This window comes from Falco punctatus (genome assembly GCF_963210335.1).
Source record: "Falco punctatus genome assembly, chromosome: 3".
In the NCBI taxonomy this organism is placed as follows: Eukaryota; Metazoa; Chordata; class Aves; order Falconiformes; family Falconidae; genus Falco; species Falco punctatus.
The window spans coordinates 108352892-108379173 of record NC_137582.1 but is presented as its reverse complement, the minus strand read 5'-3'; the positions used below and the strand labels follow the sequence as shown (position 1 = coordinate 108379173).

Genomic DNA, 26282 nt, shown 5'->3' with positions numbered 1-26282 from the left:
TATTCAGGAGCAGGCTCATATGAAGAAATGGCAATTTTCTTTCCTGAGTGACAGACACTAAACTCTCTGATTAGGGTTTCCAGTTTGACTTGCCGTTAGTAGTAGCAGTGGGCTGTTTATAACAGCCCAGTGCTGCTGATAGCACAAGTCCAGGACTAGCCAGAACTTCCTAATCTCTTTAAATTTTATAAAAGGCAGCTCCTAAGCTATGTTCTCTCTTTGTCCAGGTCCGAAGAATGGTTGGGGCTCTAGTTGCAGTTGGCCAGGGAAAGTTAACACCTCGTCATATAAAGGAGTTACTGGAGATAAAAGATTCACGGGCTTTTCCATCAAATGCCATGGCTCCACCATCTGGACTCTTTCTAAAATCAGTGGAATATAACGAAGCAGGTAAGAATACCATTCCTTTTGCATTCACTTTTTGTAGGAGTCGGATCTAATACTGAAGGGAGCAGTGACACCCACCGTCTCCCCTTTATGTGCCGCCTGACCTGTGGCTCACAGCTTCCTTCACTGACACCCACGTCACAGCGAGTGCCCCAGACTGTACAGGTGTTTACAGCAGTTGCTGTGGAAAAAATGTGTATTTTTTTTTCCCCAGCTAGATTTCCCCCTCTTAGTTGCAGGGTAGTAAAGGAAAAGTTGACAATGACTTTGAGATCTCATGTGAATGATACTATAAATTCTCAGAGATTCTTCTTCTGTCCCTGACTGTGTATAAAGACCAAATCTTCTGTGGTATCTGGGCACCTACAGATCCATTGCTGTTCACTGACTTTCCCCCTTGGTATTTGAGAGGTTCGTACAGACTGGAGGGCAGAAAGCAGATCATCCTTTTGCTTATGTGGTGGCTCTCTTTAACAGCATCTGAACTAAACTATTTAAATTTTTTAGATAAAAAAAATAATTAAATGGGTAGGGGGCAAATTTGCAGAAGTAGCAAATGGTGATGTAGTGGAAGTTTGACATCCATGCTAGGGATAGCAGGTATTTAAAACTGCAAGGACTAACCTGCCTCTGATTAATCCAGTGCCCACAAAACGTAGATAGAAAGGACTTCCCACCTTTCCGCCACACTGCAGACCTTCTCCAGGCTGTGTTGTCTCATGCAGGTGGGCTTAGAGTACGCTGTCTCCCGCAGCAGCACTGCAGACACTGGGGCTTAAGGAAGACACAAGGGAAAGGGAAGCAACAAAGAGCTGTGCGAGGAGCTTGAACGTGGTCCTGAGCGCTCGGCCTGCCCTTGGGAAGGCAGCTGCTGCTTGCTGGTTGTGGTCCTCTCCGATGGTGCTTTTCCTCACAGTGCTGGCTGCGGAGCTGTCTGTGCCAGTGCGGAGGGAGCCCAGGCAGGAAATGAAGACTACAGATTTTTAAGTGCTTTCAGGTGGTTTCAGTGCCATCTTTTTCCCTAAATCAATGTTTTCTTTTTTCCCCCTTCTCAGATTTGAACGCTACCGTTGCCCCAGGAGAATAGCAGCTCTGTGAGATACAGCCACATCTGAAAGGACTGTTGTGGATGTGTGATGGAGGTTTGCCAAGTGCTCTTTACACAATACACGACCTTGTCTCAATAAAAATCATTGACTGTGACTGTAGGCATCTTCCTATGATTTCTTCTTGCTCACTGAGACTGTCAATGGGAGAAGGAAGAACAACTCCATGCTGCTTTCAGATAACTTTTATTTTTTTGAAATTCTGGTGCCTGTCTCTCAAACGGGAGGAGGGAGGAGTGGGGATTGGTGGTTTTGTTTGTGTGGATTTGGGTTTCTTCCCTTCTGTGGTGTGTGTGGGAGGAATACAGGTTTAAAACGGAGGAGAATGAAGCGTTTCCAGCCCTCTCCTCTGTAACCCTGCCTTTGTACGGCATGGTTGGGACAGCGGTTGCTGTTTGATGCAGCGACTTAACAGAAACAGCCTTTGAAAGTACTCGCCACTTCCTCTCCTCATCAGCAGTTGCCCTTGCTGAACTGTAGTAGTTTTTACATTATTCTGTTCCCTGGTACAAAGTCACATGTGTTACACTTAAGATGTGGCGTGTTACAGAGCCAAGTTCTTTTGAGGTCACTTAAACCCTGTCTTAACAGCCGCAGCCTGGGCTGGTAGCAGAGGCACAGCTACCCGAGCGAGAGCCTAGCGGGACGTGAAGCGCGGTCGGCAGCGGAGGCTCTGTAGCCGGAGGGTGGCTGCCACGCTCTTGCTGGGCTTTGGTTTGCTTGTTGCCACCTTCTGCTGTTGGCAGCTGTTGGTGCAGTGGTACCGCAGAGCGTGCTGAAGCCTAGCAGTGATCTAAGGGCGTGTGAATCCTAGTGCAGAGCAGGGAGCAGAGAGAACTTTTTTTTTTAAACCGCTCTAACCTCAGGTTTTGCCTGCTTGCCCAAGCAATAAAATACACATTGGGTAACTTGTGGGTTTTTTTTCTTATGAATGACACCAGAATCTCCATTTTGGTTATAAAATGACTGAGTGCCAGGTTACAGGAAAAAGGACAGGGAAAAAAAATACTTCTGAATTTCACAGAAGAAGCAATACCCGATTTAAATCCTGCAGTGAAAGCAACGTGCAGCTGAGATGCCTGGTACCACCATAATTAAACTCCCCTCTGTCTATGAGAGGAGAAGAATTACCGAGAAAGCCAGAGCAGACAGCCCACTTGAGGACTGTGGAATTTCTGGTCTCTGTTTGCACGGTGGAGAGCAGCAAGGTAGGCAGAGGAGGGGGCAGCAGTTCTTTTTGACCTCTTTTAAGGCCTCCCTTGTCTTTGGCAGTGGGGGATTGAGGTAGTGAGTGGTCCTGATACAGAATACGAGGATGGCCCATTTCTAGGTGTCCCCTCACAAGAACTGATGCATCTCTTCCCCGCTCTGTTCCAGGCAGCAGTTTTGCCAGCGTGGGAAGGAAAGGCAAGGTACTTCTGGTTACTCTCTGCCTTCCCGTGGAGCATGCAGACTGCTCGGTGCTTTGTTCCCTCGGGGACCAATTCCCAAAGAAGACAGAACCTGGGAGGAGCCCTGGCTCTCTACCGTGGAGAAGGAGAGTTGAAGCCGCTGTGCCGATGGCGTGGTACCTGTTGGTGCTTCTCTAGTACAGCCTTGCCAGGTAAGTACCCGGGGGCAGGGATGCTGTAACACGCTGCCCTGATTTTTCAACACAAGCACCGGGGCTTCCCTGCTCCAAACCTTGACATGCCCGTGTGTTTTTACAGCAGTTTGTCTGGAAGGGAATGGCAGCGGATCTCGCTTTTCCTCCCTTTGAGGGGGAAGTGAGCGCAGCTACGGGCCCACTTCAGAGCACCTCAGACTGATGCCCTGGTACCTGGTTCCACAAAGGCAGGCCTGGCGCTGCAGGTGGCTTTGGGTGGGAGCGTTGTGCCTCCTCTTGCAGTGGAGGGAGGTAAAGCATGCACTGGTGGTGTGTTGGCTGTGTGCTGTGCTCTCCCCCCAGGTCTGGGGGGGCCCACGTCGCTAGCGGGGCAAGTGCTGTGTCTTGGATCTGAGTGACAGCTTTTCATCTTCGCTTCCTGTGGTTTCTCTCTGTAGAGCAACGTGGGAGAGCTCTGCAGTGTGTCTTGCAGGGCAGTTTGCTCTGGTGAAGAAGAGCTTAGTGGTGACCTCTGAATTGCGAGAACTCTTTGGAGAGGCCAGTGCACTCACCTGCAGCTTTTGCAAGAGGGACAATGCTCTGAGCTCTGGTAAGTTAACTTTCTAACTAAATTTATTACGGATATTTACAGGGCAGAAAACTGACCCAAATACTAATGCTGTTTGGGTGTTAAAACACGTTAACTGCTGCTGCAGACTGGGGTATCGTAGCTGCAGTGCAAGAATAGCTGCTATTGATGTTTCTGCAAATGTTTCCCAACTTCTGGTTACAGTAAAAACGTATTGTGCTTATGGGCTGGTCATCGAACCCAGTAACTGAGCGCCCCAGGTTCAGCTGGCTGGGCAGTAGTCTAGCAGCAGACTGACGGGCGAACTCTGCAGTTAGCGTAAAGAACTGTTGTGGGGTTTTGCTTTTGTTCTTTTTAAATCCCAGAGCAACTGTTAAAATTAACCTAAAGACATTTAATTAAAGAACGTGCTCTCTTAGCATCAGAAAATGTACCATCAGTAGAGAACTTCTGTGCAAACTCCTACTCTGAATATTTTTTTTTACGGCCATCATTAATACTTGCTAGTTATCAAGGGGTATTTTAGCATTCTGCTCCTTTTTATGTTGCTGCATTACTAGTTTCTTTTAAGCTGATTCAATTTGGACAGCCAGTACACAGGGAGATCTGTCTTTCTGATTGTTTGACAGTGATGCTTTCAAACTAAAACCCAGAAAAACCTCACACTTGACCAGAGTTCAAAGACTTAAGCTTGGCTTTATATGAAAACAGTTCTAATAATTTAATGAACTCAATATCCAGTGGAAACTTCAATGTATGCTTTTACATGTTTTTGTAAATCAAATCACTTTGTACAGAAACAGAAGTTCAGTAGTGTTTTTTGTTTGTCTAGAAGAAATAACAGCCTTCCCCCCCTCAAAAAAACAAAAACAAACAAACAAAAAAACCCCCAGAAAACTACGAAGAAACAACAACCAACCAGCCAACTCCAGCCAACCAAGCCAAAAGCAAACAAAAAACCAACAAACAACTCTGGGAAGCAAAGCTGAATTTTGAATTTGATCAGACTCACGGTAGATAAATAAATGATTTGTTATAGGGTATGGAAGTGGCTGTATGGTTGGAAAATGTATGTTTAGTTGTAGAGTCTGTCACTGCTATTACCTCTCACAGGGAATGAAAATATTTTCGGGCAGATTTAATGTACATGGTGGGGTCCTGCAGTGCATATGCAACTGTTTGCAACTGGTAGAAGACTGACTTGTAAAAGATTTGTAAAATACTCCGTGACAGTGGTTTATTTACCCCTCCACCTCTCTTCCACTGTTTGTTACTTCCATAGTTAAGCTTAGATGGGCTGCATTTAGGCGTGGTGGGTGCCAGCAGGCACAAGGGTCTCTGTGGCCAGTTTCATGTGTTACTTCCCAGCAACGGAGCTGTTGGCATTGCCCACTGCCCACTCTGAGAATATAAGACATAATCATAGAACCATAGAATTGTTTAGGTTGGAAAAGACTTTTAAGATCAGAGTCCAGCTGTTCACCTAGCAGATGCGGGCTCCTGTTTCAGGAGGGATGTAGGGGATTGAGACTACAGGTGCTGAAAGGGAACGATATTCCTGTGGTATCACGGTGCAAGCAGCTTCCGTGCCTTTGTAAGGCCTCACGGCCGTACTGCCAGGGGTCTGCGCGGAGGCAGTTTTAGGCAGTCAGCAGCTCTCATGTCTGGCTTCTACAGAACCTTGGGACCGTGTGTGTGCTGTGTGGAAAAACTCCTTTTGTTTTGGAGCCGTTACCCGATAGTGTCTACAGCTGTCCTTACTGTGCTTGTCTTGCGAGAAGCGGAAGCTCATCAGTCTGCTTTGCCTGTCCTGCCCCTTCAATGATTTTACAGGCCTCTGCCTTATCTTCCCGCAGCTGCCACTCTATACTTTAAACCTAGAAGAGAGAGATGTTCAGTGGCTCTTGCTCTGGCAAAGCTCTGAGATAAAGGCTGTTTCAAGTCCTGTGCTGCTTGAAGTTATGGCTTAGCCACGCCTGGGTTTGTATTAATTTTCTCCTGTGTGTACAAACCCTTTGCTGGTCAGTGAAGGACCCGTGTAAGCAGATACGTGTGCTTGCCTACTTAAAGTGAAACCATTTTTTTCCCCATTTTTAGTCTTCCAGTTATCATCTTGGGTGCTTTCGACTTCATTAGATAAACAACTGTTGGGAGGAAGTGTGATTTCAGAGTTTCCTTTGGAAAGTACCCACTGACCTTTTTATGTTGTGTTTTCAATGGCTTAACTTGAAGAACACTGCACATATTGTACTTGGGTTTAATTTCTCTACTGCCTTTAAGGGATTCTGTTTAGGTGTCTATGTTTAGGTGTCTACATTTAGCTTAGTTGGATTTTGTTTCTATTTGATGGAGAAAAACTGCACTGCTGGAGTGCGGTTTATTGCTTACGTGACACGAGTGACCTAGCTGAGAGGCGTTGTGCTTGGACAGTGCCTCTTTCCCACGTTTCAAACACTAAAACTAGTCCTTCAGGCCCCCTTTGTACCTGGGATGAGTGGTAGTTTCCCTCTGCAGTGTGCCTGCAGAGGCGGCGTAGGGTGCTGTAAGTTCACCCAGCAGCTCACACCGAGCCGTCCCATGTGTACCTGAAGGTCAGCTAAGGTGTAAAAGTGTGGGTGGGAAGGGTGGAAATCCCGCTGTGTCTCTCACGTTGTCTGCAGGCATGTTAACCGGGTCTTACGACAACCTCGGCCTGTATCCTGGGCTCAGCACGCTCCTGCAGAGCAGTGTTTGTTCCGAGAGACCTGGCACATCTTGTCTGCAGTGCTGAGCCCTTCCACTTACCATTACGTGACAGTTGTTGGCTTTACTCCTGGCGATCCGCCCTGAACTCTCCTCCTGCTGCCACTTTATGGTTTGCGTAACAGCTTGGTATGGATGCCAACTACCTGTTTCAGTTCTGTGCTTTAAATACTATTTCTTCATTTTAAAAGAAAGGTTCCACACGTGCTCCGCAAAAAAACTGCGGCAGCAAGGTTGAAACAGCTCAGTCACGCAGACTGCAGGGCTAACTGTCACCTGGGAGCCACTGGAAAAGCACTCCTGCTTGTCTTTTTGGCACTCCTGCTTTCCTTTTTCCTGGGAAGTCTGCACAATCCAGCCCTGCGGATTTCTAAGGACAGAATAATAACATCATACACCCCTCGGCAGTGATGCAGGAATTTTGGTAGGGCTTAGGAATGAAAAATTAATGGCAGGACATCCAAAGGTGTATCGCTGCTACGGTTCTGTTGTACCGCTTCAGTTTCTGGCCCATCCCTAGCCAGAGCTATAGCTTTCCACGTCTCCTTTTGGGGCAGGGGGAATTGCTACCTCTGTTATTTCAGTATTGTCACTTTGTGATGATTTTAATGCCAGTGAGGACTCTGGCTACTGCGTAAACTTCAAATGTTTGTGTTTTAAATTATTTATTCTCCCATACAGCCACGCTGCTTTCCATCTAAATATACCGAGCGCAGGCGTCTGGATGACAAGACTTCACCAGACTTGACGTCGCTCAGCTGTGTGGCTTTAGCTCTTACCTGCTCGAGGTGAAATAACACTCAAGAACCTCCTGAGGTGAGGATGGCTTAAGACTCTTATCCCATGTCGGACATCCTACACTCCAGCAGAAATCATGGCAGATGTTTCCTGGACTGGAGAAGTCTCCAATGAGACAGCTGCCAATGCCAGTTCGGAATTCAGTGTGGAAGCAGACTTCCAGTATTGCTTGTTTACTGTCATCTACAGCATCGTCTTTGTGCTGGGACTGATAGAAAATGTCTTGGCTCTGTACCTCCTGTCCTGCAAGGTAAAGCACATTTCTCATTCCTATATATACATGATCAATCTGGCTCTGGCAGACACCTTGTTTGTTTGTGTGCTGCCTTTTAAAATTCATTACCACCTGAACTGGAACAACTGGATCTTTGGTGACATGGCCTGCAGGATAACTGGGACTCTGTACTACATCAACATCTACCTGAGCATTGCCTTCTTCACCTGCATCTGCGTTGATCGTTACATTGCGGTGCTGCACCCCTTCACGTACATCCAGATCAAAGTCATCCATTACGTGACGGTGGTCACGATCCTTTGGGTGGTCGCTCTGAGTGTCACGGTTCCACTTATCCTTGGAGGTCCCCTCCACAACAGAGGGGTGAGGAACACGACGGCATGTTTTGAGAACTTTGCTACGCATAGCTGGACTTACCGCATGGCGCCTTACAACATCCTGGCCTTAGTTTTTGGTTTTGTGATCCCATTTTCCATCATTCTGATCAGCTACCCTCTCATCGCTAAGAGGATCTCCCAGATCAAACACGCCGCTCGCAAGAGGAAGGCCGTGAGCACTATCTACATCATCTTGGTCATTTGTACTTTGTGCTTTCTCCCCTATCACCTCACTCACTTGTTCCACTTCTTAATGAGAATCCAGGTCATCCAGAATGAGTCATTCACCACCTTGATCTACAAGATGCGAAGGGTCACCTTAGCCCTGGTGAGTTTCAACTGTTGCCTTAACCCCCTCTTGTACTACTACACCTCTTCCAGCAAGAAGTGGCGCTTCAACCTCAAGCTCAGATTCAGGTCCAAAAAGGTGTACACGATCTGCGACCAGAGACTCGGGGAGTCCTCCTGCGTTTATAAACTCCAGCAGACACATGGAAATAAAAACCCCAGAGATGAAATCAACTGATCTACTTCGGAGTACGGTATTTATCTTTCAGTTTCTTTGAAAACAAAGCTGTAAAACCTACCCTTTTTTTGGTACAGTGGCTCTTACATCAAGGCAGCACTGGAGGGAAGGGCCTGACAGCTGGTTTTGTTAGTCAGCTGGGACAGTGCTTGGGGGAGCTGCGTTCCCTGACAGCACATGGTGGAACACTGTGCCTTGATGTTTTTTGGTCTCCTTTTGTTGACCTTCAGGGCTGGTAGGACACAGGGCTCTTCTGGAAAGCCGTACAGCCCGGGAAAGGGTTTATTGAAAGAAACCAGCCTCCTAATTGACACTCTAAAAGCTGAGTGGCTCAGGGCAGTCCTGCTTGGCTTGCCCTATTTTGGAGGGATCCCGTGTTCTCCCCAGGGGCAGGCTGTAGCCAGCCGGGTTCAGAGCCTTCCTGCCTACATTCCACGGCCAAATAAGGGCTTCTCCTCCCTGCTCCTGAATCGATTGATCGGCTTCCCGAGGAGGACTTCAGCCCAGGGTTTCTAGCCTGCATGCCTGTGGATTCAAGCTGGACAGCTGTTAATGAAAGTTTAGACAATAACAGGTCCAGGTATTTCTCAGTCAGTGGTGAACAAGCTCCTCTCACCCCACAGCCGCGGAGGGGCAGTGACCAGGAGCTGGCACACCTCAGGCCCTGCAGTCCTGCCCGTCCGTCACAGCTCCCCGTTCACTGTTTGTGACACCGTGTTTGTATCTGGCCTGTCTCCCCCCTCCTCTTGTATTAACACAGCCGCCGAGACCTGCCGCGTTTTCCAGGCTGTGACATGGAGACTTTGGAGAGAATTTATCATTTGTGGGTTATCGAGAGTCACCAGAAAACCACTGGCCTGGCTGACAAACCTGCTTCATAGCCAACGGGTTAAACAAGAGGATGTGATCTCTTTGGCAACAGCAAAACAGACTCGCTCTGCTGTTCCTTCCCACGCCACCCCCAGACTTACAATGTGCGTATGTGCTACTGCCCCGGAGGTGCGCAAGGCTGGGAGCAGAGGGGGTCCCGGGGCTTGTTTAGCCAGGAGCAAGGGCTGCCCACCCGCGGCAGGAGCTGCACCCGCATTGCTGTTTCCACCGCCACAACGCAGGCTGAAAGTCACGCTTGGCCCGGCTACCTGGCGCTGTTCCTGGGCTCGGAACAAGAACCACTGCGGACCCTAAATGAGGGAGGGAGCAGGATGGTTGGGGCAGAACGGTGCGGGGAGAGAAACGATCGCGTGTCTCTGTACAGTGCAGTTATACCTCTTTGCACAGCCATGGATGCTGCAGCTTCTGCCCGTACTCAGCCGGTTTTCCTATGGCAGCCGGTGCCACAGTCAACGCTGGTTAAGGACGGGAGGGGAGAGGTTTGGAAAACAAGCAGCAGTGGTGCTGGGGTACACTGGGGGTCTTGGTTTGTGGGGAAAGCCCACGCGTTATGCTGGCAAGCAGGGGCTGAGGGGGGGAGTCTGTATCGATCAGTCAGAGCCAATTAATAAACCACTTTAGCAATGTGAGCTGGATGCAGCAAGCAGACAGAGAGCAGAGCTGAAATGACAACAAGCAGCGCTAAGCTTTGTACCAGACAGCTTTTGTGGGTGCAGTATTGCCTGTTAGGGTGGGCCCGACTCGCGTCAGTTACTGCTACGTGGGGGTTGGACACCTGTTAGTAATGATGGGTCTGCTGCTGACCTCTCCCTTCCTGCATTTTGTTTTAGCTTGGAGGAATTTTTAACGATTGGTGAGAAAACCTCCTCAGACTTTTCTAAGACACTGAAAATAACGATTCCTGCCTTCCTTTGCCTGACTGGCAAATCCTTGCACTTGTAAAATGGAGATGAGGACAGCCTCCGAGGGAGAGACTGCTGGTGTTGTCCCACTTATAGGCTATGGAAAAACCTCCCAGCCCTGGAGGGGCTGTTCTTTCCAACTAAGCACAATTTTTATGTCCTAGACAAAAGAGGGAATTTTTTTATTAGAGACTCCAGCCAGGAGTGCAGTTTTCCTGCAGGCTTGTCAGCTGTCATGGAGGGAAGTATGGATAATTAGAGAAGTGACACTGCTGAGTAAATAGCGTGTTTAGGGCTTTATACTGTCATCCATTATACTCTGCATTTTAATTGTGAAGCTTTGAAAGTTCCTTGTTTCGGTAGCACTGCTGAGGTTTCAAGGGAAGCGAGCTGGGGGAGGGGAGGGATGCTGTTATCACTCACCTCAGTGCTGGCAACTCAAAGCTTGTTCCTCAGACTCTTCGCAGCCGCGATGCCTCCCTGGATGGGTCTCCACTGGGGGATGATCGCGGTACTGTTGAACAGTATGCACTGGCACTGCACTAATTGAACACTTTAATTCCTTTATTAAAAGAAAACCAGAAAACATTCACCATGTAAACAAAATAAAATCTAAGTCTCTCTGAAACACCGCTGTGCCTGTTGCTCATGCCGTGCTCTGGGGCAGTCCCTTTTTCAGGAGGGATGTGAGATAGCTGCCCAGTTCTTCATCCTAGGGAGAACAGAGAGAAACAGGATGAAAGCCATCGCCTTCTACTTGACTTTCCCACCTGGGCTAGTAAATTCAACTCTGGTACTTGGAAACAGACTGAAACAATTCTTGGGCCCAGCACAATCTACTGTTACCGCTGCTCGGAAGCGGAAGCCAGTCCAGTTAGCACAAACCCATTTCTGGGTGCTCTTTCAAAACACCAGTGCCAAACTCTCATTTGTCAAAGTCGGCGCCTGGACCTGAGGTGTCACATTTGAGGAAAAGGACCATTTTTCTTGAAAGCAAAGCATAAAGAACCATTGATTTTTACTTGTTTTGCTTTGCCCTCAAGAAGGCATTCCCTTACTGCAAATAAAGCATTTAAAAATACAGCCATAGAATGTGTACCTTTGAAAGGAAGAAAACACAATGACTATGTCCAATCTTGCCACAGTTTTGTGTTAGCTAGGTGTAAAACTTCAACCAACAAGCAGAAAGCTAAGAAATAGAATATAAAACACTGCCACGCTCTGTACGGCAGCAGTGATACAGCTGAGCGTTCAGGAGCTGGATACTACAGTGCCCTTGAAATGACTGTAACTATGTAAGTGCAGTTACTTCAGATCAGTTGCCTTGAGGTCAGTGGTCCCAGAGAAAACCGACGCAGTAGAGTTCCTGTAAAATGATTTGTACTAAACCTAAAATGGTGAAGAAAACGGCAGGGACTGGCCTCACCATCTTGACTCGAGCTACCTCAGTGCGGTGGCAGAGCGGCCCAGGGTGCAGGACAGTTCGGGCCGCAAGGAGTTAAGGTCAGAGCTGCCGGAGAAGCATGTCTGCCGGTATTCCTACCTGGTAAGTCCAGGATACGAGCAGGACTTTGGTTCCTTGATCCTCTGAGTGTGCTGTGGCTTGGATAAGAATGGACTCCACTGTTATGGAGCCGTCGGGGAGGTGCTGCACGGAATAATCCTTCAGGACCCTGGTAAGAGAGAAGACAGGTGAGCTATTTTCAGTGGGAAGTGCAAACCAGCTGAAGGGTGGGTCACCCCCTCTAGTTCTGGATCCCAAACACCAGCACGTCGTTACTACCTTCAGCATGTCTGAGCCAGCAGGGAAGGGAGAAGGGGCCCGAGTCATAGCTTGCTTGGTTTGGTTCTTACATTAATCAAGTAGGGTTCCTACAGAATTTATTTCTGTAGCTCCAATGTGAACCCTGTTCATCTGAGCAAAGGGCTACTCTGAATCCGCCAGCGTTTCAGGTTTACCTGCTGCTGGCTTGTGAAGGAAGAGGTCAGGTGGACCGCTCTAAGCTTGGCAAAGACCACGGGCTTGTAGGCTGACTACCAGCCTCTGCCACTGCAGTGTAACTGCTGCGCCGGTTACATCAGCTACGCAGACTAAAATCTAAAAAAGAGAATTTTCTCTGTGTTCCCTGGAGGAGGGGGCACTAGCACGACCTACATTAAGTGTGATAAGCTCAAGTCCATCCCTGGGAGGGATAAAAGCGGCTACGGACTCACCCTTTGAGGTGGTTGTACACACGAAGCACCGTCTCATGTTCTTTCCGTGGATCCTGGATGTGAACGCGGCAGGTGAAACGCAGCTGATGTTCTGTAAGGCCCAGCTCCTTCAGGGCCTGCTCAGGAGAAACCAGGCGGAAGCTCTGCAAAGGAAAATACAAACCCCTTATAAACCATTTCTTTGCACTTTCTGAAGTTTTATTCCTGCTCACAGGTCTTTCTTCCTCACTGCAAAACTCCAGCAGGCAAGATCCTTTCCTTTCAATCTCTGAAATGTCTCGGCACATTTCTGTGGCTACTTGCAAGCAGTAACAGCTGGGCACGAGCGTATGACAGACAGCAAAGGCAGAGCCAAGACAGCGGCAAAACATCCACCTGAAGACTCACACCAACACCTTATTTCCCCAAATGGAAGTTGCTCTCTGAATGGAAGCTGGTTTAACCTCTTTATCAGGGGGAATGATTTGCTTAAATATAAACATGAGGTTACAGGGTAAGAATTCCTCCCTCGGCACCTTTCCATCCCTGTCCCACAAACCGAGGTGTACCAACAACAGGCTGCTTTGGGAGTCTTTTGGTTTTTACAGGCACAGTGAACCGGGAGCACCTTGGATTCAGAGATGGAACCCCCAGTTTCCTCAGAGTGGCTGCAGGGTGCCAGGGGGGGAAACAAGCCTTAGGACAGAAGCAGCTCTTCAGATTTACCCATTTCATGAGACTACCTGTGAGCATGCACCAGACTGACCAGTAAAAATTCTACCACCACCCGCCCTGCGCTCATGAATAGCAAGATCCTAACTCTGGAGTTGTGGGACTAGTGAGGACTATCAGTCAAGACAACTGACAAGCTAAAGAGTCTGTTTTACAGATTGCTCTTCTTTTACTTACATTATCCTTCATCATTAATGTGCCATGCATTAGCTTGGGCTTCTTGGCATCTGGTAACAGACCTAAACCGAGGCCAATGGAAGAGAAAGACGACAGTGTTAATGACGATGCACACACTTTTCACACCAGATGACTGCTACAGGACCAAACAGATTGGATTTCTGAGTCCCTGCTCAGGTTCAGAGACACAGATTTTACATCTTTGTTCTCCTGTCCGTTGGAGCGCCTGGTGCTTACACCATTGTCAGAGCTCCAGGCACATAAGAAGCCATGTTTAGTAATACAGAGCAACTGCCTCCCTTCCCATGGCGCTTCCCAATTTGAAAGGTTTTAGATAGCTTTTTTTAAATTGGGTTTATAAAAGTAATTCTAGTTTTCTCAGACTTAGCGAGTAAAAGCATCCACGGACTTTGTTTTCATAGGGAATGGGCAAAACAAGGTAGTGTGTGTACTTGTTTTTAAAAGTTATTGAATATACAATCCCAGCACAGTAGCCACTTCATCTCACAGGAAGCCTTCTCACCCCCTACGTGCTCATAAAAGCAGTTCTTGTACAGGAAACGCTGCTGTCAGCCACCACTGCTGCAGGCAGCCCTGCAGCACTGCTCCCACCTAACACAAGCAGCGTGCAACACAGCGGCAGGGCCCAAAAGATGAAATCCTTGGCTCAAAGCGCATCACCTATTGCTGTTTCTCTCTTCAGGAGTCCCAGGGATATGTCCACTGGAATGCTGGGATTGGTGAATATTGTGGCGGTCTCCCCGTTTGCAGGCATGTAACAGTTGACATCTGCAATGTGAATGACCCACGTCAGAGGGGCTGCGGCAGCAGCATGGCCAAGCCCAGGCCGCCAGCGCACCCACAAGCAGCCCACGCGCAGCCTGCGAGCACTGTCGTTTTGGCAGAGGCCTCTCGCAGCTGTGCGGGACAGGGAGCGAAGTTTAACAGCGATCTGCTGAAAATTAATACCAGGGATTTGAAAAGAGGCTGTAAAGTAGAACTGCTGCTCAGACTTGAGGCTCACAACCTTACCCGAACCCTCAGAACCCCCCTGGGGGGCAACACCCAGCAGCCTAGCTGTCCTGACCCCCTGCGGGGGGTGACACACTAACAGACTGCAACAAAACGGCCCCCACTGATGCTGCTAACAAATCACTGCAGTGACATTGTGACAGTGACCATCCCATGTGAGCTCTATGCTTTCTCCACTCGGCATTTAAGAGCTGGCTGTTTCCAAGGAATAATTTTTTTTTTCCCCAGAGTTCAATCCATTTAACTGGAGTTGCTAACTTACAACTTCAGCTGTACCCTGCCCACCTCACCTTCTTTTAGGAGTCTAAAGAAATACAAATTCAGTAAGTGCTGAACTGTAACAATACAAACATAACAAAAAACCCACCTACTTCAAGTCCAAACAGACATTAAAATTAAATGAGCTTAACATGTTAAGTAAGATACGTCATGGATACTACATTTCCGAAGGGTGCCCGGTCCCGTGTGTTAATTATGCCTGACTGTGCTGAGGTCCGGTGGATTGAGCAGGTGAGCTGTAAGGCCTGCCTTCTACCGCCATTCCCTCTGCAGTACCAACACCATACGTACGAAATTCCTGTTCTATTTTCTGCTTCAGAAACTCCATTTTCTTCGCTTCACCATGGACCAGGAGAACGTTTCGTGGCTCAGCCTGGCGAATCAGCTGCATTATTCCCTTGGCATCTGCGTGGGCACTGAAGGACATGTACTCCACCTGCATCTTTACTTCCAGCTGCAGAGGAGCAGAAAGCACGGGCTTTGTGGGTCAGGAATCGCTGTGGCTCACTACAGCTTGTACACCACACGCAAACAGACCCCCCAGACTCCTCCGTATTTAGTTTAAGGCAAGAAGCAGAACAGCTGAATTGGAAAATGAGGTTGGAGAGGGAGCTGCTTCCCAGCACAGACCGCAGGCGATGCTGTGCAGAGCAGCTTTCAATAACTTAAGGATCAAACTGCCCCATTTCAGAGCACGGTACATGTCACACATCTGCCAAAACAAATCAATATTTAAGGACAGCTGGTATCAGGTTTCTTAGTGTCCCTGTCTGCCTAAAAATATATCAGTTTTACCTAGCTAGCTAACGGGGTCTAGTTATTAAAAATCCTAAATATGCCCCTGACAAAGTCTTACAGCAGAAAAAAAGACAAACTGTTGCTAATGTAAAGTATGGCAAATGGGAAGAAACCCTAGTCCAACCGTTAACTGGGCATTTTCAATGCTGTATGTAGCACGTTCCCATTACAGGTACACGGTGGCGTAACTACCACCTGAAGTTCTGAGGAACTTCCCCAAAATCCTCTTCCTTGAAAATAAAACTTACTATTTGTCTTCCTTCCATTTCCAGCTTGCGCTGCCCACTCAGAATCTTATGGCCTACAGTTCCCTGCACACAGTAGCCAGGCATGATGACCTGAGAAGGAAACCAGAAACATCTACCAACTCGGCACGTGGACTGTGCGCAGCGTAGCTGCCATGAACAGAAAAACGGCCACAAATGCATAATGCTGATGTTAATTTGTGTTCCCCCCCATTACACATACCACCCCACACTGGAAAGCTGCTTGCTTTGTTCTGCAGCTTGCGAACACCCAACCCCAGCACACACATCAAAATGAAACTAGAAAGCAAACCGCTGAAATCTATACACCACTAAGGATTAATGCTAGTTACAAATGTCTCTGAAGCAGCCTCATAGTAGTGAAAGCATTTCTGAAAATAAAGTCTCCCACAGCCTCCTGTCTGAGACAATGACCTCCTCCTCTGCGTGCCCCGTCACACACAGCAAAGAAAACGCAGTTTGAAAGACTCTGCCCCGGGCTGGTTTGGTAGAGGCCTCATGTCCCTTACCCCCAGGTACTCAGGAAAGCCTTCCCCACAGCCTCTGCTCCTACAAAAGCATCAGTGCCGCTACCACGTTAACACAAAACATCACTCAAGAAAACAAGAATTACTTACCATATTCTTTTCATTCCCTGCCCATTTCCTGAAGATTTGAAGGGACTGTCCCGCATGAAGCATACCAGGCGTTGCAAACACAACCTGGAATTCGAAGATGTGCCAAGAATCACCACACAAAACACAGTTTTTTTCCATTACTTGTAATATATAAACAAACACCCTAAAACTGTGGAGTATCCACTAATACACGTTACAGCACACTTATTACAGCAAAGCTCTAATGGGGACTTTTCCTATTTTATTTTTTCCAACCTTGTCTAATTTTCATGGAAGTTGTACTACTGTTTTAGGAAATTTTTGTGAGCATCCACAGTGCCTGATAAAAGCTTTGAATGGTTTTATAATGGCGCTATCATGCTCGGCAGATTCCTCTTGCAACTGCTGCCTAATAAACCAGAAATAAAACCAGCAATAAGAGATTGTGTCTGGAAGGATTTGTCTCCTGACTTAAGTAAAACAATATACTGTAAAAATTATCATTTGGATCAAACCCAGAGGTACAGATTATATGAACATGCAATCATTTTTATTTTCTCTGGGCATTTTACCTTTACTGAAATAAAGATAGAAATATCTTTAATAGTTACAGAGATAAAAGCACTCAGCCTGGCCACAGAAGGGTTTTAGATGGGATATTAAAGCTGATATTAATGGGGTAGAGGATGCCTAGCTTTTGCAACTGCCTGTTTGCCTTAGCCAGAAACAAAATGGTACAAAAGCAGCTCCCTGAACCTGCAGCCCTGCCCCATCAGGTGTTAATGCCCACCTACCATAGGCCCTGGGTTGTCTGCAAAGGCCCGATCGAACGCTTTGATGTGTTTGAATTCAAACATGTTCCTCTGCACAAATGTTTTCCGGATTTTCTGATTCGTCCAGGTGATGAAGAGCTTGTAGTAATGATTGGCCTTCTCCGTCAGTCCCGTGGAAAAATAAATTGGAGCCTTCAAGTTCATTCTTTCCCTGTAGAAAGAAGCATTCCAGATAGGTGTGAAGGCCAAGTTAGGATCCTGGCTATCCATGCTGGAAGTCCGTAAATCCATGTAGGCACCAAAGATATTTTTCAGTGCATACCCGACTCTCAACAAGCTACAAATCAGTACTATGACGATGCTACGTCACTATGCATTAGCTTTACTGAAAAGTAGCTTTAGCCCAATTCACCCCCTCACCCACTACACACAACTTCCTTCTGTTACAAACACTAATCACTCTGCTATGGGAAATAATTAAAAGCAGTATCATTTAGTATTATCAAAAACATTTCCAGACAATGTTTATGCGTAAGTTTAATACTTGTTCATCCCTCCTCGCACTCCCATGAAAACAATTTTACAATGTGACAAAGACGCAATCGCGTTTTTTAAAGGACAGTTGATCCCAAGTGTCTGGGGGAGGAGTGGAGAGTGACTGGGGAGAAGAAAACGTTAGTTTCCTGCTTAGAGCCAGGAACATGGGGAAGTACGTGGAAAGAAGTAATTCCGCAACTGCCAGCACGGGCCAACACAGAGAGGAATATTAATGAGAACAGCTGTACTAAACAGGCACGAGAGAATCACAGAAACCTGCCGGGACCACAGCACGAGGAGGACAAAAAGGAGGTGAAGGAGTCACACACAGGGGAGACTGCACTCACCAGAAAGTTTCCAATAAAATGCAAAGTTCCTGGGCACGTCCAAGGGCAAAAACTGGGATAAGAACCTGCAACAGAGAGATGATTTACAGGCTGAGAGACCCAAACCGCCATCTCTGAACAAGCCCTCAGTTCCCTCTCACTCTCTGATACACTTTTTGCCGACCTTCCTTTCCACAGCAACGTGGTGTTCTGCAGCTTTGGAGCAAAAGGCACTGAGATTTGATGAGCACCTGCCTGCTCGGCTAAGACCTCTGTCACACACACTGAGGAAAATCTCTGGCAGGGCACGGTGCTCATGAATACATTCAGTTCTGTCCTCTCCTGGGTTATACGAAAACAAGTTGCTGAGAGCAAAAATTCTGGCATCGTTTATGGAAATGGACACCAAGATGATACCCTCAATATTTGCAGACTGTAAGCATAGCACTTCCCTTACTCTCTCATTAACTCATAGTCTGGTTTCCTTCCTGGCATAGTTTAAATGCTTCATATTCTCTCTTTTAAGGTACAGACGGAGGAATATAAAAATTCTTTTTCAGTTTCACATAGTAATCATACATAGGTGCCCGAGTTAAATAGTTGCACAGCACTACAGAGCCAACAAGAGCTTCACAGAGGAAAACCAACATCACATCACTTAGATTATCAAAATGCCATACCTTCCCTCCTCTTTCTACAGTCTCATGAACTTTCTTCAAGAAGTCTCTTTCTCTGCAGCGTTTGGAATCTCTGATAGTTGTGGCATAGGTAGATTCACTTATTAATAAATCTGGGCGACACTTATCGATCCAGGCAGCACTAAAACAAAAATAATTTTATAAAACACCAATGAATTTAAGAGAAGGTAGCTGGCACTTCTGATCTGCAGGTCTCAAAGGTGGAGAATGTCACCATCTCCATTTGCAGGAGCTGCAACATGATGCAGATGTGCATCAGCTTCCCAAAGCCACCCAGGAGTTCTGTGGCAGCACCAGGACCCTCTCTTTGCAGGCTATGCTTTCTTTAAATTAATCCAGTTCAGAAGAGACTACAAATTTTGAAAAGCAGTCCTTCTCCAGTCTATTACTTGTCCTAAATGCATTAAAACATTACTCTAAATAGAAGTATTCTAAATCTCTCATATATGCTAGTAAAAATAAAATTAAAGTTTGTGATTGGCACTCTCTTAGAAAGTAAAGACATTTAGAAGATACCGTGACAACAAAACATTTCAAACATCTAAGTCCCATTGTTATGCAGCCTTAAAAATAGATTAGTGTGAGTATTCAGAAGAAGATTACATTAAGGTCTGTCTGGAAGAATCAATGCAGATCTGTTCATTCTCACAATTCAAAATTGCATTTATCTTTCCAGCAAAAACATCACTAAACATTCCAGTCTCCTAACAAAGAATCAATGCTGATAAACCCCTAGTATAAACAGAAGCTGTGCTAAAATCTTCCTGGCAGAAACATATACAACTCACAGAAACTCAGCTTCCTACTCACCCTAAATGTCTGTCTGGTGTCATGTTATAATCACCCTAATGGAAGAAGAGAGATCCGTTAACATGCTGAAGGTAACCGGATGGGCCATTAAAAGGCGGTGCAGGTATCTACGCCGTCGTCCTTACTTACAGTGTACACAACTGACTCGCAGCCAACCTTAATCTGGAACATGGCTGCTCCTAGCACATGGCCTGCATAGTATGCCTTGATCTCCAGCTCCTCATCCACCTACACAAACAGGCAAATGCAGCATTAGAGCAAACATTTTAAAAAAAAAACAACAAACACAGACGTAAAATTGCTCTGCCTTCTACAACAATCCAGTTGGTGTGACCCAAGAGTATGCAGAAATGATCGTTTACCTGAACTGTCTGGTGAAGATGCACAGCAACTACTTTTTTCATACAGTCTTTAATCATTTGAGAAGTGAAGAAGTTTGTTTCCCCTTTCTTATCTACAGTTATTTTCCGATAGTCCTCCAGGAGGATGGGGCAGATGGCCTTGGTAGGATGCGTCATGTAAATGGGCCCATCGTAACCAACCATTTCACTGAAATATGGTAAAGCTCCACAATGGTCCAAATGAAAGTGGCTGCAAAAAGACACAAAGGATAAAGGAAATGTGGCACAGGAATTTAGCTTGCCTGGTTCTCAGATCTTGCTTCAGATTTTTAAAGCTCTGCATGACATAGAGGAACTAGCCAAATGATGAAAGTTTGGGTTGCTAGGGACACTATACAAAGCTTTCCCGTTTCCTATTTGAGCTCTGACAAGGAAGGAAGCTTCCTCACCTGATGATCACGCAGTCTAGAAAGTCAGTCAGCCTTCCATTCTGAGTAATGTAAGAAAAGTCAGGAAAGCGTCTCTGCAAAGACAGGAAAAAACCAGGCTATCTGTCACACAACAAAGCTGGTTAATACCACATTACTAATCCAACAAAACAATGGCGTGGATGACCTGAACGCTGGGAAGGTGCTATAATCCGTCTCGAGGCAAAACTGCAGTAAGGCAGCAGACCGCACCAGTGTCAGCAACATGGTAAGAGCTGCAGGCAGCACCATCAGTGGTTTTGGGCAAAAAGTGTCAAAGAAGGGAAGGGCTGCCAGAGGGCAGACAGAGAAACTGACCTCACGAATAAATAAATTACAGCCAAGTTGATCTTCAAAGTAAAACAGGTGACCAATGCGTTTTAGCTTCCCCGCAGGCATTAAAGCAGAAACACTCAAAACCTTTTCTCTAATGGCGCGTTTGCCATGTCATGCTTTAGCTCTGTCTATCTCAGAGAGGATTTCTGCCATTACTCCTTTCCTGTGAGTATCAAGTGACCAAACATCTGGAGTATTTCCTGGCGCTCTCTCTAAAGCATCAGAGATACATCACACAGATCCCGCAAGTAATTAACTGCCCAAAACCAAGCGCTGTATCAAGAGTAGCCTAGCTATGCTTTAAAGCATGAATCCTGTCATTAGAAGATAGAAGAAATACAGGAAGACCAAAACCTCCCCAAATGCAGCATTCACAGCTTGCTGAGTATTTTTTGAGTCCACAACCCTGGGAAAGGATGGTCAGATGGCGGCACAGACCAGGAATACCTCTTATACGGGAAGGCAACATGTTGGGGGGGCAACAGTTCATTCTCTGGCACAATCCAGCTCCAGCAGTGGCTGATACACGAGCCCAATAATGCACATCTAGTTAACGTTACCCCCACATCACCTAAGATGAGCCAGGCCATGTTCAAAATAAAAGGGAACGGAGCAGAACAACGCACCAGGAGCCCTGCTGGGAAAGGCCAGGCAGACGCACCTGGAAAGCATCTCTACACCATGTTCAGGCTTCTCCACCATACTCACATCATCGTTGTAGCCCATGTGCATCCCACAGTCAAGCATGACATTTTTCCCGGCAATAGACACAAGGATACAGCTGCGCCCCACATCCTGGCCAGCTCCTGACCCAAGCAAAAGAAAGACAAATAAGACATTTCTGGGAATATTTACAATCACTTCCCAAGAGAAGCATTTAACAGTCCATACAGAGTTCCTAGCCCTTTTCTGATGCAAGAAAAGACTACGTTCTTTCGCCCAAGCGAGTACATCTGTTGCAAGCAGATCCTGCAAGCAAGCAGAGGGTAAGCAAATCTGAACTGACTTACCTGAGCTTACGAGAGGGTCTTCCAGCAGCAGCTGCAAAACCGCAGTGAATACAGCACTGCGCCCAAACCCATAAGCAGTTCAGATGCAGGGCACGTGTGTTCTCTGCCCGCTGCTGTGTGATCACAGCTACAGCTTTGAGTAAGAGTAAAATAATCTCTTATCTGGAAAGGACTAGCATGGAACTCAAAGTTCCCAGGGCTGCACCGCCTCAAGTACTCTGCCTCTCAGTGAAAGCACAGACCTCTGTTAAGAAGACTCTCTCGACTAGAGCCAGGTCCATACCAAGCCAGAAAACTATTCCCCAGGATAAAGCAGCTTTGTTCAGCACATCCTCTGCCCTCACAGTACATAAAGGTATCTCAACAATTTCTGTGCAACCAATAAAAAAAGGAAAGAGAGAAAAATTTACTTCCTGTAGATCTTTAACACGGTTAACTAAACTAATGCTCTATCAATACTGTAAAATACTATGACGCCTTTACCAGTATGCGCTAATGAATCCTGTAATCAAAATAAAGAGTTACCAGGCTGTTTGAGTCTCAGTTGATTCAAAAGGAGGACAGTAACATATGAACAAGAATCAAATCAGGATGCTGTGTGATGCGACCCCATGGCCAGCTTTTGGTGGCATGGAAAGGCACACATGTCCCCAGCAGTCCAGCGCATATTACTTTGAATCCTAAACTCCACAGTTATTCTGTGTTTCTATTCCAGGATGATTTTAGATTGGACTTACCCAAGGGAGTGATTTTGATTTCAGGCATTTTAACAAACTCTAAACCTCAAACTGCATAGCAAATTATTTCCGAAACAGTCTAATGGGGACTGCAAAAAGAAGAGAAGATTTAGCCTGTTTTACAGCTGCCATTTCAATTCTTTTTCAGTACCAGGCAGAAGACTTAAGCAGAGGTCCAACTTCTTCCTGGAGGGAAGACAGTCAGAAAACACAAGTCAGATCAACACAGGGATGATTAACAGCTCCTGGCAATTCGGGCCTGATGGGCTTTGGTGATGGGCATCAGCGCTGTGAGCCAGGAGCAGGGGCCCCGCCTGCAGGCAGGGAAAGGAGCAGGCTCCTGCGGGGCAGCAGCAACGCGGGGTTTCTTTATTCATACCATACACAACGCCGCATTTCTGAGCGTGACCTGGCAGCGCCTGCTGGCCTTCGCCCTCATCGAGGAGCCGGTGCGAGGCAAGGACAGGCTGGCCCCAGCCCCGGCCCTGGTCAGGGAGAGCTTGTGCAGGGTGTGGACGAGCCAGCCCCAGCCCTTGCCAGGGACAACCTGCGTGAGGAACGGCCAGGCCAACCCCTGCCCCGGTCAGGGAGAGCCTGTGCGGGGCGCAGCCAGGCCGGTGCTAGGCCTTGTCAGGGAGAGCCTGTGCGGGGCGCAGCCAGGCCAGCCCTGGCCCTAGTCAGGGAGAGCCTGAGCGCGGGACGGACAAGCCAGCCCCGGCCCCGCTCCGGCCCTTGCTGGGGACAACCTGCGTGAGGGGCGGCCAGGCCAGCCCCGGGCGAGGTGCACAGGCCGGCCCTGGCCTGGCCAAGCTGCGTGAGGGGCGGCCAGGCCGGCCGTGGAGCTCCCGCCAGCCCCGGCCCCACACCCCAGAGCGCAGCCCCCCGGCCCCGGCCGCCCCCTCTCACCGCCGTGCCGTTCCGTGCCGTCCCCGCTCCTCTCCTCAGCGCCGCCGCCGCGCAGGCGCAACCGGCCCCGCGCCGCCCCGTGCCGCGCGGCGATGGCGGGCGCGTTCAGCCTGCGGGAGGTGCTGGCCGCCTTCCAGGCGTGCGTGACGGAGCGGCGGGAGGTGCTGCTGGGGCCCTACCTCAGCGGCTGGCGGGGGCTCATCCGGTGAGTGCCGGCCGGGGCGGGGAGGGGGAGGGGGGGGCCGCCGCCCGCTAACGCCCGCCCGTCTCCCCCGCCGGCAGGTTCCTCCACACGCTGGGCGCCATCTTCTCCTTCATCTCCAAGGACGCGGTGGCCAAGGTCCAGCTGATGGAGGACTACTGCCGCGGCGAGCAGCGGGAGCAGTACGTGTCGCTGCAGGCCATGGTGCGCTACGAGCTGGCCCAGGGGCTGCTGGACGCCCCGGGGCGCCCCGACTCGGGCTGCCGCACCGTCCTGCGCCTCCACAGGGCCCTGCGCTGGCTGCAGCTCTTCCTGGAGGGGCTGAGGACGGCCCGGCAGGACTCCCGCACCTCCACCATCTGCACCGACTCCTACAACGCCTCCCTGGCCGCCTACCACCCCTGGGTGATCCGCAAGGCCGCCACGGTGGCCTTCCGCACGCTGCCGCCCCGCGACGCCTTCCTGCAGATCATGAACGTGGGCACGGCCGAGGAGGCTGTGGCCATGCTGGGCGAGGCCTTGCCCTACATCGGCGATGTCTACGACATCACCCAGCAGCTCTTTGCCCAGCACGAGCTGCTTGACCTCCCCTGAGGGGGGGCACCCACCCCAGCACCCACCCAGCCCCGGCCGGGCGAGCACGGTGCCACGGCAGGGATGCGCAAGTGCCTGGTTCTCCGTCCCTGGCCGCTCGCCCTTCCCTTGTAGACAGCTGAAGCTGGCAAAGCTATTCAGGATGCCTCACTTCATATAAACGTGCCGATTTTTTAATATATATATATATATACACACGTATCTCCGTCTGTATGCACGTAGAGCCTGGGCTCTGCACTAACAAAGCGTGCTTAAGGGATTTCTTCCTGAATTCACCTTCAGCACCCCAGCTAGCCTGGGAGGAGGTGTTTTGCTTTCCTTTTTAACTCAAACTCTACAACTGAGGCAGCTCCTGTGCGTTTACATCGATAGTTAGGACCTCACGTGACAGCACAACTTCCAGACGTGGCATCAACACACTTACCTTATCATGCAAGCTCACATTGCCACTTTTTTTTACAAGCTTGTGCCCTTGGATAGAGGGGGGGGGGGTGTTACCTGTTTACCCTCTGTTACGCTGTAACCTTGACTATAATCCTGAGCAATGCACATCTTGGTCTTTGTGTCCCTGTGGTCACAGACTCATTCGATTACTGCTGCTATTTCTCTGTCCCCTAGAACTAAAGAAGGAAAGGGTGGTGCAGGACACTTAAGACTGTACCTTGCTTTCCAGCCCTGCTTCTAAAATTGTGTTGTTATGATTATTTTTTTAATGAATGTGTCAAACGTCTTCAAAAATGACTTCTTTTACTGTCAGGGGAGAAATCCAAACTTGCACTGTTAAGTCACTACCTTGTGAGGCTTATGGCTTCTATTGCAAATCACTGTATACAGCTGGGGTGTCTGTATATATACACCCCGAAGTATGTAAAATGAAGTTTACTTAGCTTTTTGAAAGCTGGAAAAGTACCACGTTGTTAGTTCTGTGAGGGAGAAGCCCACAGGCTATAACATGCTTTACTGTATCTCAGATCGGAGGCATTTTAGTCTAATATAACATTATGTAATTCAGGAAATCACTATTACCTCATGGAGATGAGACTTAACTGGACATTAAAGTATGTGAATAACGTGCTTCTGAAGAGTATCTTATAAGCTATCTGGTTCTGTGGGACTGGAAGGGAGCAGTTCCACGTTAGAAACTACAAAATGCTGGGCCTCCCTTGCTGTCTGATGCAGATACAGCTAGTGTTTCGTCTGTGTAGTGTATTAAATGCCTTAAATTATGTCAGATAATGTTCTGTGTCAAGTCAAAAAATGTTGAAGTTTCTGGTATTGGTTTATCACTTGAGGAAATGGTAGTATGACCACATGGGAAAATGAGCGGGACAAGGGAGAAAAAGTAATTCTCACCTATTCCTCCGATGAGATAAACATTGATGTTGAAGATTAACTTGATTCTTGCCATTAAAGAATTTATCAGTAGGGGAAAAAAAAAAATATCGTTGCTGTAAGTTTATAACCATTCCTTTTGTGCAAAGTATGCCTCAAATAAAATACAGCTTTCCATCAGTCTGCCTGTTCTCATTAAAACCAGATGCTGCCTAATGGTGATTTTGGTTTCCTGGTGTCCTGCTCTGCCTCCAAACGACGGGGACCTTTTTAACAGCCCCAGTGAGTTACCACAGAGTAAAATGAAGGTCTACACTTGGCTTTCGGCAAGCTCAGAGCCTGGCAGCTTTCACTAATGGTGCCAAATTCAGAAAAGTAAAACCTTCCCCAGCAGCTAGTGTATTTGAAAGCTGCAACAGCACACAGATTCACTAGAGGGTGTTGAATATTTTGCACAAAAGTCCATCGCATCAGCTATCTCCTGTGGCACAGCAAGCACGGTCAGGAGTAAGTAATTGTCTGTGTGAGACTTCCACACCATGCAAACAGCTTTTTTTTTTTTTTTTTTTTTTTCCTAACTCTCCCTCCAGGCAGCTGAATTTGTATTTTGTAACTTCTTTTGAAAAAGTTCTTAGTTAAAGCTAACACTTGAATATTCCATTAAGGGGAAGGTGTCCTCAAAAGGATGTCAGTATTAACATGTCTGTGTAATGTAGCGATAGATACAACTGTTGCTTGCCTGAATTACTCACATACTTGGCGTTCTCCAGCGTACCTGCTTCTCTTCATGCATGGAAAAATACCCTACCCTTGTAGCAAAATCGGTGTATCACTGTGGCAATATAAGCAGTTTTTATGATACAGTATAAATATATAATAAACCAATAAAATGCAGTCGTTTAACTTTCCAATTTTGAGCCTATCCTGTTTTCTACAATTCAAACCTGACAGAAAAAATGCAAACCACGATGCAACCTAAATTACTATGCTGTGGAACTTACA

General features: G+C 47.7%; 4 protein-coding genes across 7 annotated transcripts in view; 3 read left to right on the top strand and 1 right to left on the bottom strand.

The window, feature by feature from the left end:
- Positions 1-2682, top strand: part of PUSL1 (pseudouridine synthase like 1) — a 29826-nt gene extending 27144 nt beyond the window's left edge. The window contains exons 7-9 of one of the 4 annotated variants that reach the window (XR_013926841.1): positions 228-390; positions 1443-1529; positions 2548-2682. Coding sequence is in view for 3 of the 4 variants with exons in the window: in XM_080379727.1 (XP_080235853.1) it covers positions 228-390; positions 1113-1216 (267 nt within the window). In the remaining variant the exon portion in view is untranslated. The other 3 variants (XM_080379726.1, XM_080379727.1, XM_080379725.1) reach the window with 3 other exon arrangements.
- A 4599-nt stretch (positions 2683-7281) lies between these two features.
- Positions 7282-10527, top strand: LOC308060685 (lysophosphatidic acid receptor 6-like). Its single transcript, XM_080379711.1, has 2 exons — positions 7282-8361; positions 9106-10527. The coding sequence occupies exon 1, from the start codon at positions 7284-7286 to the stop codon at positions 8343-8345; it is 1062 nt and encodes a 353-aa protein (XP_080235837.1). The 5' UTR covers positions 7282-7283; the 3' UTR covers positions 8346-8361; positions 9106-10527.
- A 157-nt stretch (positions 10528-10684) lies between these two features.
- On the bottom strand, positions 10685-23259 carry INTS11 (integrator complex subunit 11). The gene is made up of 18 exons (XM_080379695.1): positions 23153-23259; positions 22247-22432; positions 21208-21305; positions 20146-20219; positions 19718-19946; positions 19485-19583; positions 19356-19390; positions 18528-18666; positions 17869-17933; positions 17006-17195; positions 16233-16316; positions 15598-15687; positions 14843-15005; positions 13922-14029; positions 13241-13302; positions 12353-12495; positions 11682-11811; positions 10685-10850 (listed from the first exon to the last, which is right to left on the bottom strand). Exons 2-18 carry the CDS (start codon positions 22272-22274, stop codon positions 10785-10787), a joined length of 1803 nt encoding a protein of 600 aa, XP_080235821.1. The 5' UTR covers positions 22275-22432; positions 23153-23259; the 3' UTR covers positions 10685-10784.
- Positions 23226-25460, top strand: CPTP (ceramide-1-phosphate transfer protein). The gene is made up of 2 exons (XM_080379739.1): positions 23226-23357; positions 23435-25460. Exons 1-2 carry the CDS (start codon positions 23245-23247, stop codon positions 23946-23948), a joined length of 627 nt encoding a protein of 208 aa, XP_080235865.1. The 5' UTR covers positions 23226-23244; the 3' UTR covers positions 23949-25460.
- Positions 25461-26282: the final 822 nt, after the last annotated feature.

Bases quoted from the DNA above. Each gene is read 5' to 3' on its own strand.
- CPTP (XM_080379739.1), top strand. From the start codon at position 23,245: ATGGCGGGCGCGTTCAGCCTGCGGGAGGTGCTGGCCGCCTTCCAGGCG. The intron at 23,358-23,434 runs GTGAGTGCCGGC...CCCCGCCGGCAG, and splicing joins GGCTGGCGGGGGCTCATCCG to GTTCCTCCACACGCTGGGCG.
- LOC308060685 (XM_080379711.1), top strand. From the start codon at position 7,284: ATGGCAGATGTTTCCTGGACTGGAGAAGTCTCCAATGAGACAGCTGCC.
- INTS11 (XM_080379695.1), bottom strand. From the start codon at position 22,274: ATGCCTGAAATCAAAATCACTCCCTTGG. The intron at 18,667-19,355 runs GTGAGTAGGAAG...TTTTTGTTTTAG, and splicing joins ACACCAGACAGACATTTAGG to TGCTGCCTGGATCGATAAGT. The intron at 14,030-14,842 runs GTACGTATGGTG...TTCACATTGCAG, and splicing joins GAAAATAGAACAGGAATTTC to ATGTCAACTGTTACATGCCT.